We start from the raw sequence: 14,066 nt of genomic DNA, 5'->3' as shown, positions 1-14,066 counted from the left end.
ATACAAACAGAGGACTGGATAGTTCACAGCGTGCTGTAGCAGCCCGCTAACTCGCGTGCCTATGCGGCGGCCATCTTGGTCGGGGCAACTTCGCGCAATGGAAGTCCATTGAGAAGAAATCACAACCTGCTCATTTTAAAACTGATTTTCACGAGGGTAACATTTTGTTATCAACGTTACGGGAAACTAGCTTGAAAACATTTACAAAACTGGAAAATACTTCCTTAAAAAAACTACGTTATAAAAACAACAATTTATAAACAATGATAGAAGTTACATTTTAACACTGTATGCAAAACGCTGAGAAAAACATGTTTCAAATTCAGAAACGTTGAGAAAAACTGGTGTAACCTTTTTTTATTTTTGTTTTTTGCAAATCAATGTAAATTATATTTAGTATTATTTTTAGTATTTATATGCTTCCGCAAGTATAATATAAATTTCCAATGCTATGCAGACTACACCCAACTGTATCTGCTACTTGAGACAACTGGACAGATACATTGTAGAAATCTGGAGGCTTGCCTTACTGGGATTCAAAGATGGATGTCACCTCATTCTTTTGCGCCTTAACCCAGAAAAAAATGAAATGTTTATTATTGGTCCAGCTCATTGTCGTGAGTCGTTTTCAAACACTACCCTGAACCTAAACAAATGTAATATCCCCCATAATGATTCGGTCAAAAATCAAGACCGTCCGCTCATGGCGGCGCGCGCAAGTGCAGCGGCTTCAGGCTCTCCAGTTAAACTTTTTACTTGCAGGTTCTTTTATCTCTCATATTTTCCTTGATAAATACTTGCTCGGTGACAAATACCCTCAGTCGCCAAGAACTTATTATCTTGGGAGTAAGATTAGACTTTGACTCATTTCACGACTACAATAACACCCGCAACATCCCGAGGGATATACAGAGACCACCGGATTTCCCTGGGTGATCTGCCTGCCGACAACAACGGAGCAAAAGTAAACAGCTGCCGGTCGGGCCTAGGCTAAGAAAGCGACAACAAAGACCATCACTTTCGAGTATATACCTGACCAATGCCAAATCCACTTTTCACAAAATCAGTGAATTTGAGCTGCAGATCGCTACCAAAAGCTTCGTACGAAATCGCAGTATATTTGTGATCGCGTTTCCCCCTTTGTCGGTGAATTGGGTCTCCTGTATTCTTATTGACCCTCTCCAGTAGGGCTGCGGGATTTTGAGGAAAACACCTAATTGCTCTATTTCAGAGAAGTATTGCGATTTTGCTGCGATTGTCGATTTTACAAAAAAAGGTGCATTTTCCGTGCTGTTTCCGTAAGTATTTAACCCTTGGATGCATGAGCTACCAGTACATACATTATTTCACGAGTGGAGTTGGTGATTAGTGGGGAAAAGAAATACTAATGGCATCATGGCATACACATCTTTTATTAGGAACACTTCAAATGACAGTATTAGAACTTTCTGATTTTTAAAAGCTTTGAAGAACAAGAAACCATATTTTATCCTACTGTGCATTCCAGAGTTAATACTAGTGCCATCAGACTGTTGAGAAGCGAAGACGTGTCTGCGAGATGTCACCAGTCACCATTAGAAAAGTTCCAAATACTAATGTTTAGTGGATCAGATCCTGTTCAAGTTGGACAAGGTACCAAGTAAGGCTTCACCGAGGCTTTACAAACGTTCTGTCTGCTTTTGGAATAAATCTTTTACAATTTGCAGCTTGGAATCTCATCTCATCTCATTAGCTGCACCGCTTATCCTCAGTAGGGTCGCGGGTGTGCTGGAGCCCATCCCAGCAATCATCGGGCAGTGGGCAAGGGACACCCTGAACTGGTTGCCAGCCGATCGCAGGGCACACGGGGACAGACAACTCGCTCGCTCATTCACACCTAGGGACAATTTGGACTGGCAAGTCCACCTGAAATGCATGTCTTTGGAATGCGGGAGGAAACCGGAGTGCCCAGAGCAAACCAACGCAAGCACGGGGAGAACATACAGACTCCCACAGGGTTCACCACAAAGTCAACAAGACAAAGGCTTCTCACTAGTGTGGGTTCTCATGTGTTTCTTTAACTTTCCACTCATGGTGAAACTCTGACCACAAACTGAGCAAGAAAAAGGTTTTTTGCCAGTGTGGGTTAGTTGGTGTAATTTTAAGTTCCCATTGTGTGAGAATTTCTGACCGCAAACTGAGCAGGCAAAAGGCTTTTCGCCAGTGTGGGTTCGTGTGTGTTGTTTAACAAGCCAACTAAGGGTAAATCTTTTACCACAAACTGAGCAGGCAAAAGGCTTCTCCCCAGAGTGGGTTCGAGTGTGTATATTCAAACTTCCTTGTTGGGAGAATAGTTTTCCACAAATTGAGCAGGAGAAAGACTTCTCCCCAGTGTGGGTTAGAGTGTGCTGTTTTAAGTTAGATTTCAAGGTAAATCTTAGCCCACAAACTGAGCAGACAAAAGGCTTCTCCCCAGTGTGGGTTTGAGTGTGCATATTCAAGTTTCCTCGTTGGGAGAATACTTTTCCACAAATTGAGCAGGAGAAACGCTTCTCGCCTGTGTGGGTTAGTTGGTGTGTTTTCAAGTGTCCAATTTGGGTGAAACTATGACCGCAAACTGAGCAGGAAAAAGGCTTTTCGCCAGTGTGGGTTCTAATGTGTCGTTTTAAAGTATCACTCGTGGTTAATCTTAGACCACAAACTGAGCAGGAAAAAGGCTTCTCGCCATTGTGGGTTCGTTGGTGTAATTTCAAGTGTCCTTGTGTGGAGAATTTTTGACCACAAACTGAGCAGGCAAAAGGCTTCTCACCAGTGTGGGATCTAATGTGTCTCTTTAAGTTTCCACTTGTAGTGAATCTTTTATCGCAAACTGAGCAGGCAAAAGGCTTCTCCCCAGTGTGGATTAGTTGGTGTGATTTTAAGCTCCAATTTGTGGTGAACCTTTGACCACAAACAGAGCAAGAAAAAGGCTTCTCGCCAGCGTGGGTTAGTTGGTGTGATTTAAAGTGTCCAATTTGGTTGAAAGTTTGACCGCAAACTGAGCAGGAAAAAGGATTTTCGCCAGTGTGGGTTCTAATGTGTCGTTTTAAGGTATCACTCGTAGTTAATCTTAGGCCACAAACTGAGCAGGTAAAAGACTTCTCACCAGCGTGGAATTTCATATGCAACTTCAAATGATACTTGCTTCGGAATGTTTTCCCACACCGAGAACATGTGCTACCAACTTCTGATTGCGAGTCGCTTTCAGGGCTTGCAGAGTGGGACGTGTCGTCGTCATCCGTTTCCAAGTGTTGACGGCAGCTGATGCTTCCAGGCTCCCGACAACTGTTATCTTCAGGTTGACCTTTATCTTCCACGGTTGAACGGACCCCGGTCACTCGCAAGACTGGAAATTTGTCCTCTTCTTTAACACCAACAGGATCCCCATCCTCTGTCTCTTGCTCAATGTGATAAGGCTTCAGATCCTCAATTTTAACGGCAGGCAACTCTGGTTCGTGTCGCGCAGTAGGAAGATATTCTTGGCTGACGTCTGCGAGACACAAATCACATTTATTTGTATTGCCCTTAACTCGTTCAGTGACGTAACATAACGTTTTGAAAAGCATTGTCCCCGAGTGCCAAAACGTAAACACATTCAAAAGGCTTAACCGCTGCTGATCAGTAAGTATTAGGCCTCTGGGGATGAAATCAGCATGATAAATCCCCACTAGATGCCAAAAGTGGCTTTGTACAGATCGTTTGCTGCGTCCCATTCTTCTCATTTTCCCTCGCTATTTGCCCTAGTCACTTGGTTTTCCGTGTGCAAGTGTAATGTGTCGCAACACTCTTAAGACCAAGGGAGAAGTCCCCCTCAACCCACAAAATAACCACTTCAGATGGAGGGAGGTCAGCAGCTGACTTGGTTATAAAGTGACTTCTTAAAAGACTTTGCAAATTCTCAATATCAACAAACATGGCTGGAAAGGAACCGCAAAAATGTATGTCCTTTTTTCACATCTACGAATGTATTTGCAATAAAATACTTTGAGATATTTTAGTTGGACATAAATGCAATGAATAGCTTATTTTTGTGTCATTGGACATGTTTACTGCGTACAATTCCGTGTGTCTAGTTTTATTTACAATATGATGCTTTCATGTGAGATCAAAAACATGATAGACACGAAAGAGAGGTAAAAATTCCGTCACTGTCAAAATACATTCGTTCTCATCATGCATCATGAGTAATGTCTCCGTCTTTCACGTGGAAATACAGATGAGACAAATAACTATCACATAGTCCACTGTCTTTTCCGTCATCACATATTAAATAACCTAATTACCTTCTCAAAACGTTGTCGAAATCTGGAGACAATTCGAAAGCATATGTGATGCTGGCCAATAGAAGGCTCTCACAGCCATGTCCGGTTTGTGCATCTATTCACTATTAAATCACTATCCAGAACACATCCTATCATTTCCTGTCTCGCATCAAGTTGCATCAGCCTGTTTGTGAGCAACTTGTGTCTAATGTGGTCATGCGGGCAAATGTTTCAGTGACTGGGGAGCAAACCAAAGGGCAGATAATGATGAGCAGTTTACAAAGAAAATGTTCACCATAAAACAACTGTGGAAGTGAGGAACCTAATCTGCAGTTTTGCAATCTCATTGTGACAATACATTAGCCCACGCTAATGCCAGCTGTCGAAGTGATCGGCCTGGAGAATCGCAGGACAACGGGCAGCAAAAACATGGGAAACATTGGAAATGAAATACAAGGTATTGCAAAATTAATTTGATCGACATCATCCTAAGGCAGCACGGCGGCGCAGTGGTTAGCGCTTGTGCGGCACAGTTCATGTCATGGGGACCTGTCGTGGGCTCAAATCCAGCTCCAGACTTTCTGTGCGGAGTTTGTATGTTCTCCCCGTGCTTGTGTGAGTTTCCTCCGGGCACTCCGGTTTCCTCCCACATTCCAAAAACACGCATTTCAGGTGAATTGGCCGGTCCAAATTGTCCCTAGGTGTGCCCTGCAATTGGCTGGCAACCAGTTCACGGTGTCCCCTGCCCACTGCCCGAAGATGGCTGGGTTGGGCTCCAGCCCCCCCCCGCGACCCTAATGAGGATAAGCGGTACGGCGAATGAGATGAGATGAGATGAGACATCATCCTAACCCGTGAACTGTTGCTATGTTCATCTTAACTCAAATACATACACAATATATTACAGCGTCATGTTACTGTGAGTGTTGTGATTGCAGAAACTAAAAATGCCCAAAATTGGATTAGGCACTTGTCACAGAAAACAGACGGCATCAAACCGGCATTATCATGAGGCCATGCATGCGGTGGTAGGCCGTTCCGTTGACCCACCGGTATCGGTGGCGTCATTCGCCCCATCTGAACCCATAGAACCACCAATTTTAAGTTGAGAGGTGCAGGAACAGAACCCACCAGCACCCTATACACAGTTGTTTTTGTACAATACACGGGCATGAAGTAATTACTCTTGTTTTTTCCACCCAACCTAAAGACCAACGTTGAACGTCCCGTGCAAGAGCTAGCCACCATTACACCATCCACACCACCGGGCACGTCGTCAGCATCTTCCACCAAAACCCAAATCACCCGGAATTAAAGGGAAGCACGATACACTCCTTGACTTTTTGAAAGAGGAGTCTGCCAGAGCGCAGAAAAGGAAACCGAGGCCGGAACTGAGCGGTTCCTAAACCTTTTTGGGAAGCTGGTGGACAAATTGCCGGAGTAGTGACATCTCTGCGATGTTCCCCTTTGTTTTTGAAAAGGAAAATATTTCATTATTCACAACACAATGAAGTTCCAGTTTGATGCAAGTATTGGTACATTTTTGTAACATTTTTGACACATTATATTTTTACTCTTTTGTATTTTGGACAAATCGGAGTTTGTTTTCTGAAAGTAAAATTACTATTTAACCCAGAGTAATTTGTAGTAGTTTTCTTCCCAATAATAATAATAATAATAATAATAATTTCCTTGTATTGTCATTCTGTGTAACAATGCACACAGAACGAAATGTCGATTGCACCTGACCCGTTGTAGCGAGCCGATGCAGCCGCAGCCAACAGAGGGCGCCGCCGACCACTTTTTAAGTCTTAGGAATGACTCGGCCGGGGCGCGAACCACCGACCTCCCAGTCTCAAAGCGGGCGCCTTACCATCTAGGCTACTGAGCTGGTATCACTCAGTATCACAGCATTATGAAATAAACCACCAAGGTGTTACTCAGAAGAAATACATTTGATGAATAGGCCACAGATGATTGCAAACCACAGACTCTTATGACACCATTCCCTGATCTAAAACCTACATGAGGGCAAATAATACACAGATATTGTCAACATAAAATGTAGGTTATTCATATATAGAAGTGTGTTTTAAGCTTAGATTGAAACAGTTCCACTGAGGTTGCAGATCCAATCTCAGGCGGAAGAGCATTCCACAACACCCGGGCCCGGATGGAGAACGCTCAGGACCTCCAGCCATGGTGCTGTTCCCTCCTCAGAAGCTTCTGCAGGGCCCGCGTGACCTTCTTGCTAAACCTGAAGTCCTGGATGAGTTCTGACTCTACATCGAACCGTAAGCACAGGGTGGGAACACTCCTGTCCAACCTGTCCACACTTATGGGACAGCCACTCTGGAACACAATAGATAAGATAAACTATTTGGACATAAATGTGGGCATTGAACTGAAAAAGACAGCTTTTACTGTGACATACGCATCATGAAAAAAAGTAAAAATGATCTTTTTAATATCTAATAACTCTTTTTAATTCAATACTTATGAACAAAGGCAGAGATGGGAAGCTCCGTCGTGGCCGTCATAGACTTTCTGCACTAGTTTACAGACTGGGGGCGTCGTTGCTGTCATGCCTTTTCCGAACATTTTCAACATCTTACCTTATGTTTACTATTATGTGTACAGTAATGCTAATTGTGATTCACCCTGGTCAATCCTAGAAGGGGGATTACCAAATGTGAGGTCCTTTCTCAAGGTTTCTCTTTTTTCCTCAAACTGAGGTTTTTGACTTGTTCCTTGTCCCGCATGCTGATTTAAGATCAGGTAATTGTGTCATTGTAATCCTGTGCAGTCCTTTGAGACATTTTTGTGATTAAGGGCTATAGAAATTAATGTGACTTGACGTTTTTGGGTCCTCCGGGAAAGGTTTGGTGACGATATTGTGCCAGGTCAAGAGTCAGGTGAATTGTTCTTGTGTTTGCTTACTTTTGATTGTGTCACGCGTTAAAGACCCCTACTATATGTCATAAAATGGCATTAAGATACCAATAAGTAGGTTGTCATTTATGTCTACACAAACATAGGGTATTATGTGAACGTGGGTTGTACCCTAACCCTTACTATATTTGACCGAACAGGTCATTTTCTTTTAATGAGTGTACGTACCTATTAAAGATGAGGCAGTGCTACATAGCGCCGAAGCCGTCTTCAATATCTCACATTTATCCTCCTTCGATTGGAGAGACGGAAAAGGTGAAGAGCTTCCAGGCAGCATTTTTAACGTTGCACCAACTCTCCAACTGCCACAACGCAGGTTGTGACTCGAGTCGTTTACGTGTGACCTAGGCCACTACGTCACCGAGATCCACCGCCATTTAGGATTACCGCCATCTACTGGACTGGGGTGGAATATCGCAGGTGCCGTCCCATTTCTTAGGCGAAGATGTTCACTTGCACTTCTCTCATTGAGGGGACTTCCCAGTGAAGGGTTCTCCGGGCCAAGTGAGAGGAATGGGATCGGGCATTTGTTTCCTTAATCAACCGTATTATTCTGTATAGCAGTGTGTCGGCGCCAGCCTATACGTCAAGTACGCGCAGTGTGACAAGATATAAGTATGGACTGTTAAGAAAAAAAAATAAAAAAACAATTCCCTCTGCATTGTATGCTACTACAATAATATTACATATACTGTACACCTTAATGAAGAAGTGCCATTTAACGATCAAGCATTCAAGTTAAGAAATAATCAAGAAATCATGATTAACTCAAGACACTTTATTCCTGAAAACTTCAGTCAAAGACCTTAAAGGGTTTGAACCTAACAGGCTGAAAACCTGCACTGTTGCATTTGTTTTCATTTGTCTTCATCGCACCACGTCACGTCGCGATATGGATTTGATTTCGGTTCATCGTGCAGTCCTACTTACCGCCGTCACTCGGTATAAACCCAAAATACCAAATTTTCACGCCCATATAAGTCTCGGGTTTTTTTCAAATTGTAGAGCGCTCCCAACAGGGCGATGCGCCTTTTGAAGAAACAAAGGTAGAACAGCTCGGTGGCCTCAGGGTCGGGCGCCCGCTCCCCAGAACGGGAGGTCACAGGTCCGAGCCTCGGGCAAGTCATTACTCGAAACTTTTTGGGGCGAAATGAGACGTTTTTGTCAGATGGTTCATCTTTCCCCCCAAAATCCTCCTCTGTGACTTTCAGGCATCTTTCGTTTGATTGCCATCATCTAAAACCAACTTGGGACCAACTTGCGCCCTCAGGGTATGAAAATACACGACGTCAAAATACTGAAGCGGTGCCTGGTTTGGAAACTAAACGTTGCGCCGCCATGATGACCACCTAATAGAATGCGAATGTTGTCCGCCTCAGTTTGCTAACGCTGCGCGTCATTTTCTCGACAATTCGGTCATGGGGAAAGAAAATAGACTGTGATCGTTGATGAAAAAAAGATTTGCTAATATGAAAAAAAAACACCGTGAGGCAAATATGTCGTATTCGAAACCGCCCTAGCGCACGTGACTGAGTTAGAAATAAGGTACGTATTTTGAAAGATTGAGCGAGACAGAAGGCCGGACGTTATTCGAAAGGAAAGTGCGGTGGACGTTGACGGCCAAATACGAGATGACAAGTGTTCTGGAAAGTATATAATAACGAAGGATAAGGAAAGATTAACCTGAAATAAACTTGAAACAAACAGTCTTTGAGCTGACAATAGCCTATTGTGTGTAGACACCTGGCGGAAGTCATGAGCCGGGACGAGCAACCATCACGATTGATCACGAGTCGTTTTGAGCAATGCAATTAGGAGCGTACCCTTTTTGCCATATCTCCTCTCTGCGTATATTTTGGGGCGACGCTCAACCGAGTTCACTCCAAAATAAGGACGTTGCAGAAAGTAAAACAACCAACCTGCTCTGTTCAAGACAACTCGGGGTATCTTGTAAACAGCCCCTGGCAACTCTGGTTCCTGCCGCCCAGTAGGAAGATATTCTTCACCGATGTCTGCAAAACACAAGTCAAATCGTATTTATTTGTGATGCCTTAAAGCACAGAAACTCACAAAAGGTATACGCAGAACACCATTACAACATCAACCTGGTCTGAAAGCTACATGAGGGCAAGGAAAAACTGAAAAAAGTTCAGGATGCGGAAAATATACAAACCTTGAGAAGGGACCGCACATTAAATATACAGGAGGTAATGGAAACAGGGTTCATATATCTTTTTCATGGCCAAATTTCAGCACTTTTCAAGAACTTCCAAAGCCATTTTTTTTCTCCAGTGTTTTTTGTCCAATGTTGTCTACTTCAGTCTGCGTGTCGCTACGCATCGATGTCAATTTCTTGGCTCTTCGGTCAAGGGGAGAGAAAATAGACGGTGATCGCCGATGTAAAAAAAGATTTGCGGAAAAAAAAATATTCACCCTGAGGCAAATATTTCGTATTCCAAACAGCCCTAGTGCACGTGACTGTTTTGGAAATAAGGTACGTATTTTGAAAGAATGAGCGAGACAGAAGCCCGGACCTTATTCGAAAGGAAAGTATGGTGGAAGTTGACGGCAAATATGAGATGTCAAGTGTTGTGGAAAGTAGATAATAAGTAAGGATAAGGAAAGTTGAACCTGAAATGAACTTGAAGCAAACAGTTTTGGAGCTGACAATAGCCTATTGTGTGTAGACATCTGGTGGAAGTCATGAGCGAGGGGCGGGCAACCATCACAAGTTACTTTGAGCAATGCAATAAGGAGCGTTCCCTTTTTGCCATATCTCCTCTCTGCTTTTTTTTGGGGTGAATGCCAACGACGTTCCCTCCAAAATAAGACGTTGCAGAAAGTGAAACGGCCTACCTGCTCTGTTCAACACAACTCGGAGTATCTTGTAAACAGTTCCTGGCAACACTGGTTCCTGCCACGCAGCAGGAAGATATTCTTCACCGATGTCTGCAACACACAATTCAAATCGCATTTATTTGTGACGCCTTTACTCACAGAAACTCACAAAATGGACGCGCAGAACACCATTGCAACATAAACCCGATCTGAAAGCTACATGAGGGCAAGGAAAAACTCAAAAAAAACGTTAACATGCAGAAAATGAAGAAACCTTGGGAAGGGACCGTACATGAGGTAAACCCCCTTCCAGGATGAGCAGGCGGAAATGGATGTTGCAAGGGCCTGAAGGCATAATACACAGTCAACCTAAAAATCAAATATCCAGGAAGTAATGGAAACGGGGTTCATATATCTTTTTCATGGACAAATTCGAACACTTTTCAAGCACTTCACAAGCCATTTTAATTTTTTTCTCCAGTACCTCCAAAGGAAGAAAAATCCAGCGGCGATCAGAAGAAGGTTTTTTTTGTTGTCGTCTTTGATGAGTAAAATAATGTCGCTATATTGCTCCTAGCACATAATTTGTGCTATGTTGGGATGTTCCTATCCATGACCTACGATCTTTGTGCGTGAAAGGGCTACTCTACACTGACATAAATTCTGCCATGGTGTTTCAACAATGCCCACACCGATTGGCCACATCACACTTGTTTAGAAACACAGAAACGGTTCTGAAGGTGTTGCGTAATCAGAGTTCAATACAAAAGGCAAAAAGGAAAGAATGTAATTGTGTATAAAAAGAAGAAAAATGAGCCAAATTTGGACTCATTTAATAATACGGATTGCTCCGAAGCAGAGTGCATTCAATCTTTCAATCGACTGCTGATCTTTTGCTTTTGCTTTACTTATTTGACTTTGTATTTTTTGTGTGCTTATCATTTGTCTAAACCAGTCAAGATAGAATTGCAAATTAGGTTTATTTGCATTACATTTTCTATTTTAGCACTGAAGAGTTACTATTTTGAATTGATGTGTTCATGTTTTGCATTTTCAAGGATTTTGTGTTCAGCGTGTAAAAAGCTTAAATTGTTTTGTGTTGTGCAATTTGTTTTAGTAGATCTGTGAATATTTTGATTTAATGTGTCCTTTAGGGATCCCCTGCAAATATATATGAATAACTGATGAATAATGTTATATTATCATTGATAATATATCAATTAAAAAAAACTCATGTGAGAAACCGTTTGGGAGCCAGTTTACTAAATATAGTCCTCTTGAGCTGTTTCTTCATTTATTGCATTGTCTAGAGTCAGTCTGCCAAGACACGTGGCAATGGCAACAATTTCAAGCACTTCATGCAAAACTCAAGCTTTTTGCTGACCTCAAAAACACAACATTAAATTTCAAACATTTTCGAGGCTTTCAAGCACTCGTACTAACCCTGAATAGGGTTACATAGCAAGTACTGATATTGTATTTACTAATACGCCCAAAGTAAAGGCAAACGAGGGCCGAGTCCCCGAAAACGTGAACACTTTATTTGACAGTGCTGTTGCCAGTGGTGGTGTGTGAGATTTAGAAATAGCCTCAAAATTGTAGTTAACTTGTTTGAAGGAGGGAATTTTAGGTGGGGACTGCTATATTAGCTCTTATCATAACATTAGTTTGCATGTTTGCTGAGAGGGAGCGTAAAAAGCACACTAAAGCGGATACCATAACACTTGTTCGTCAATCCGGCTCTGAAGCGGGAGTGCCCAGCTCAGTTGAAATTGCGATGCACTTTTTGCTTTAAGTCATGTTGGTGTTCATCATTTTTTATCGTATAAAAATCAGGGAAATATTGAGGTTTTATCCAACTTCATACGAATTGCTGCTAAACTTCATTTTATTCACTTTTGCTTTTTAGTTTGAGTGAAAAATTTCAGGGAGCCATAAAAGTTTTCATGTTACTTTATACGAGTCACTCGAGAGCCTCATTTCATTTCCTGCACTTTTAGTATTTGCTCAAGGTGAAAAAATGAGTCATTTGCAGTGAAAGGCTGAAAAACTGTATTTAAAACCACTATTATTTCTTTCTTTTGAATAGTAGATTTTTTTCGCCAGCCTGCAAAAGTTTGGGAAGCATTGTTACTGTAGCAGAAGGGAAAATGACGGACCTGCCCCGAGCTGCTTGGAAAAGGCGTCCGATCGTCGACCTTCTCGCTTGGTCTCCTCTTTGGCTCCCCGAAGCATCTTTTCAAGAGGTACTTCTTCCCCACAGGAGCACATTTTCTACGCCTTTCAACGAAAAACGCTCCAACTCGAGAGTTAAAGGGACAAACCTCGGAAAGGACCGCAAATTGATACTTCTGTCGAGTTAACGTCGTTTTAAGTCGACTACTGGACTTTCTGGTGATTTTCTTGTTCGGCAGCCATGACAGCTTCACCTTCAACCTTCAATTACCCGCCGCAATGGATTGTGGGACACGTACCACGGATCACGTGCTAGGTTCAAGAAAATTGGTGTTTCGGGAGATCTTACCAGATCTGACCGAAACGCGTCTCAAGAAAGTGGGAAATCGGGCTTTTCCAACCCCCAACCAGGGAAATATCATTGATAAGACAGTTGAGGTGGGATGTCCTGGTTGCAAAGTTGGGGTACATACCCTTTCTCCTGGTCGGAGTTTGGAAAACTCAGTTATCGTATTTTTTGGAACGCAACAAAGGAAACACATAGAATACCAGATAGGTCGGGAAAATTATCTTTCGACGCTTGGAGTTAAGTGGACATTTTAAACTTGGCAGACGTTTTACGCGACTCATTACGCGAATTTAAACAAAATTAAAGTGTAACGGGACCCAGGTGGAAGGGCTCGCTCCAGATGGTGTTAAACATTTGTTTAATATATATATATTTGTTGTTGTTGTTTTAGCTCATCTGCAAAATAGATGATAAATGTCTGTCTGACACGACACCATTTCATTGTTGGCATTAAGGATCATTTATTGAAAAGTCTCACTAAATCACGTTATGTCCCGCGAGACTTGGCCCAAGGACCAATCTCTGACCTGTGAGACTTTGCCATCTAGCGGTGATATACTGGTACTTCTCTTACCCTTTTCTGCTACTATACTATATACATAAACATATTTCATACCTGTCTGTAACCGCGGTGTCCCACCAAAGATCCACATTCATGCTCGACTGGATGATGAGGTTTTTATTATTACAGTTTCTGCAAATGAATGAGTCACAACATTAGCTTTTCTGCTGGCTTTGATCTCAGTAGCAGTTCCCTCTGAAAACTTCCCAACAAAGCATATCAAAGAGCTTTCTTTTCAACTTACAGGAAATACATTTCAGAATATAACAATACATATTTACATCCATTTTAACAAGATACTTTTAACAAAAGATCTTATAGTGTTTTTTTTTAACGTTTACAATGAATTCAACCTATTTTTCTTTAGTCTGAATTTCAACCAACATCATCCCTTTTATATATATGTGAAAATAGAAATAAGAACAATAATGAGTGTAATGGGTGAAGTAATTGTTTTATTGAAATTCCTGCTGAAATATGTGTATAGTTTTTGGTAAATCTCCTGCAATGGTGGGTCCAACAGTGTCATCTGCTGGTATGGGGTGGGGTTGGGTTTTGGCTTCTGACATGTGACCGGGAGGCCGGGTTTGTGGCAGTCTTACTAGAGAGAACTGCAATGGTAAGACACATCTTTTGGTGCTTCAATAAAAGAAGTTAATTTTAGACATTATAACCCCAGCTGACAAATCTCTCAACATGCACAGTAATGTGATTGATATTGTCAAGCTGTTTAGGTTTATTTTCGTTTTGTTTCTGTTTTATTAAATTATGAATTCCCCTTGTAGAGATCAAAGAGATCAAAGCCAGCAGAAAAGCTAATGTTGTGACTTATCCATTTGCAGGTAACTTGTACCTGTTTTTATACTTTTTATTGTTTTTATTTCTATTTTCTCATATACATTAAAAAAGG

At 42.0% G+C, this 14,066-nt stretch overlaps 2 protein-coding genes across 2 annotated transcripts in view; one reads left to right on the top strand and one right to left on the bottom strand.

The window, feature by feature from the left end:
* Positions 1-14,066, top strand: part of LOC148368316 (uncharacterized) — a 310,091-nt gene that overhangs the window by 214,955 nt on the left and 81,070 nt on the right. The window lies entirely within an intron of this gene.
* Positions 3,089-12,501, bottom strand: LOC148368322 (uncharacterized). The gene is made up of 6 exons (XM_088329643.1): positions 12,230-12,501; positions 10,089-10,181; positions 9,152-9,244; positions 6,607-6,632; positions 3,204-3,419; positions 3,089-3,100 (listed from the first exon to the last, which is right to left on the bottom strand). Exons 1-6 carry the CDS (start codon positions 12,339-12,341, stop codon positions 3,089-3,091), a joined length of 552 nt encoding a protein of 183 aa, XP_088185769.1. The 5' UTR covers positions 12,342-12,501.

Source organism: Urocampus carinirostris, chromosome 3, assembly GCF_059441175.1.
Source record: "Urocampus carinirostris isolate Australia breed hairy pipefish chromosome 3, RoL_Ucar_1.0, whole genome shotgun sequence".
NCBI lineage: Eukaryota > Metazoa > Chordata > Actinopteri > Syngnathiformes > Syngnathidae > Urocampus > Urocampus carinirostris.
Note: the sequence above shows the minus strand (reverse complement) of the source record. Positions and strands in the feature narration are given on the sequence as shown.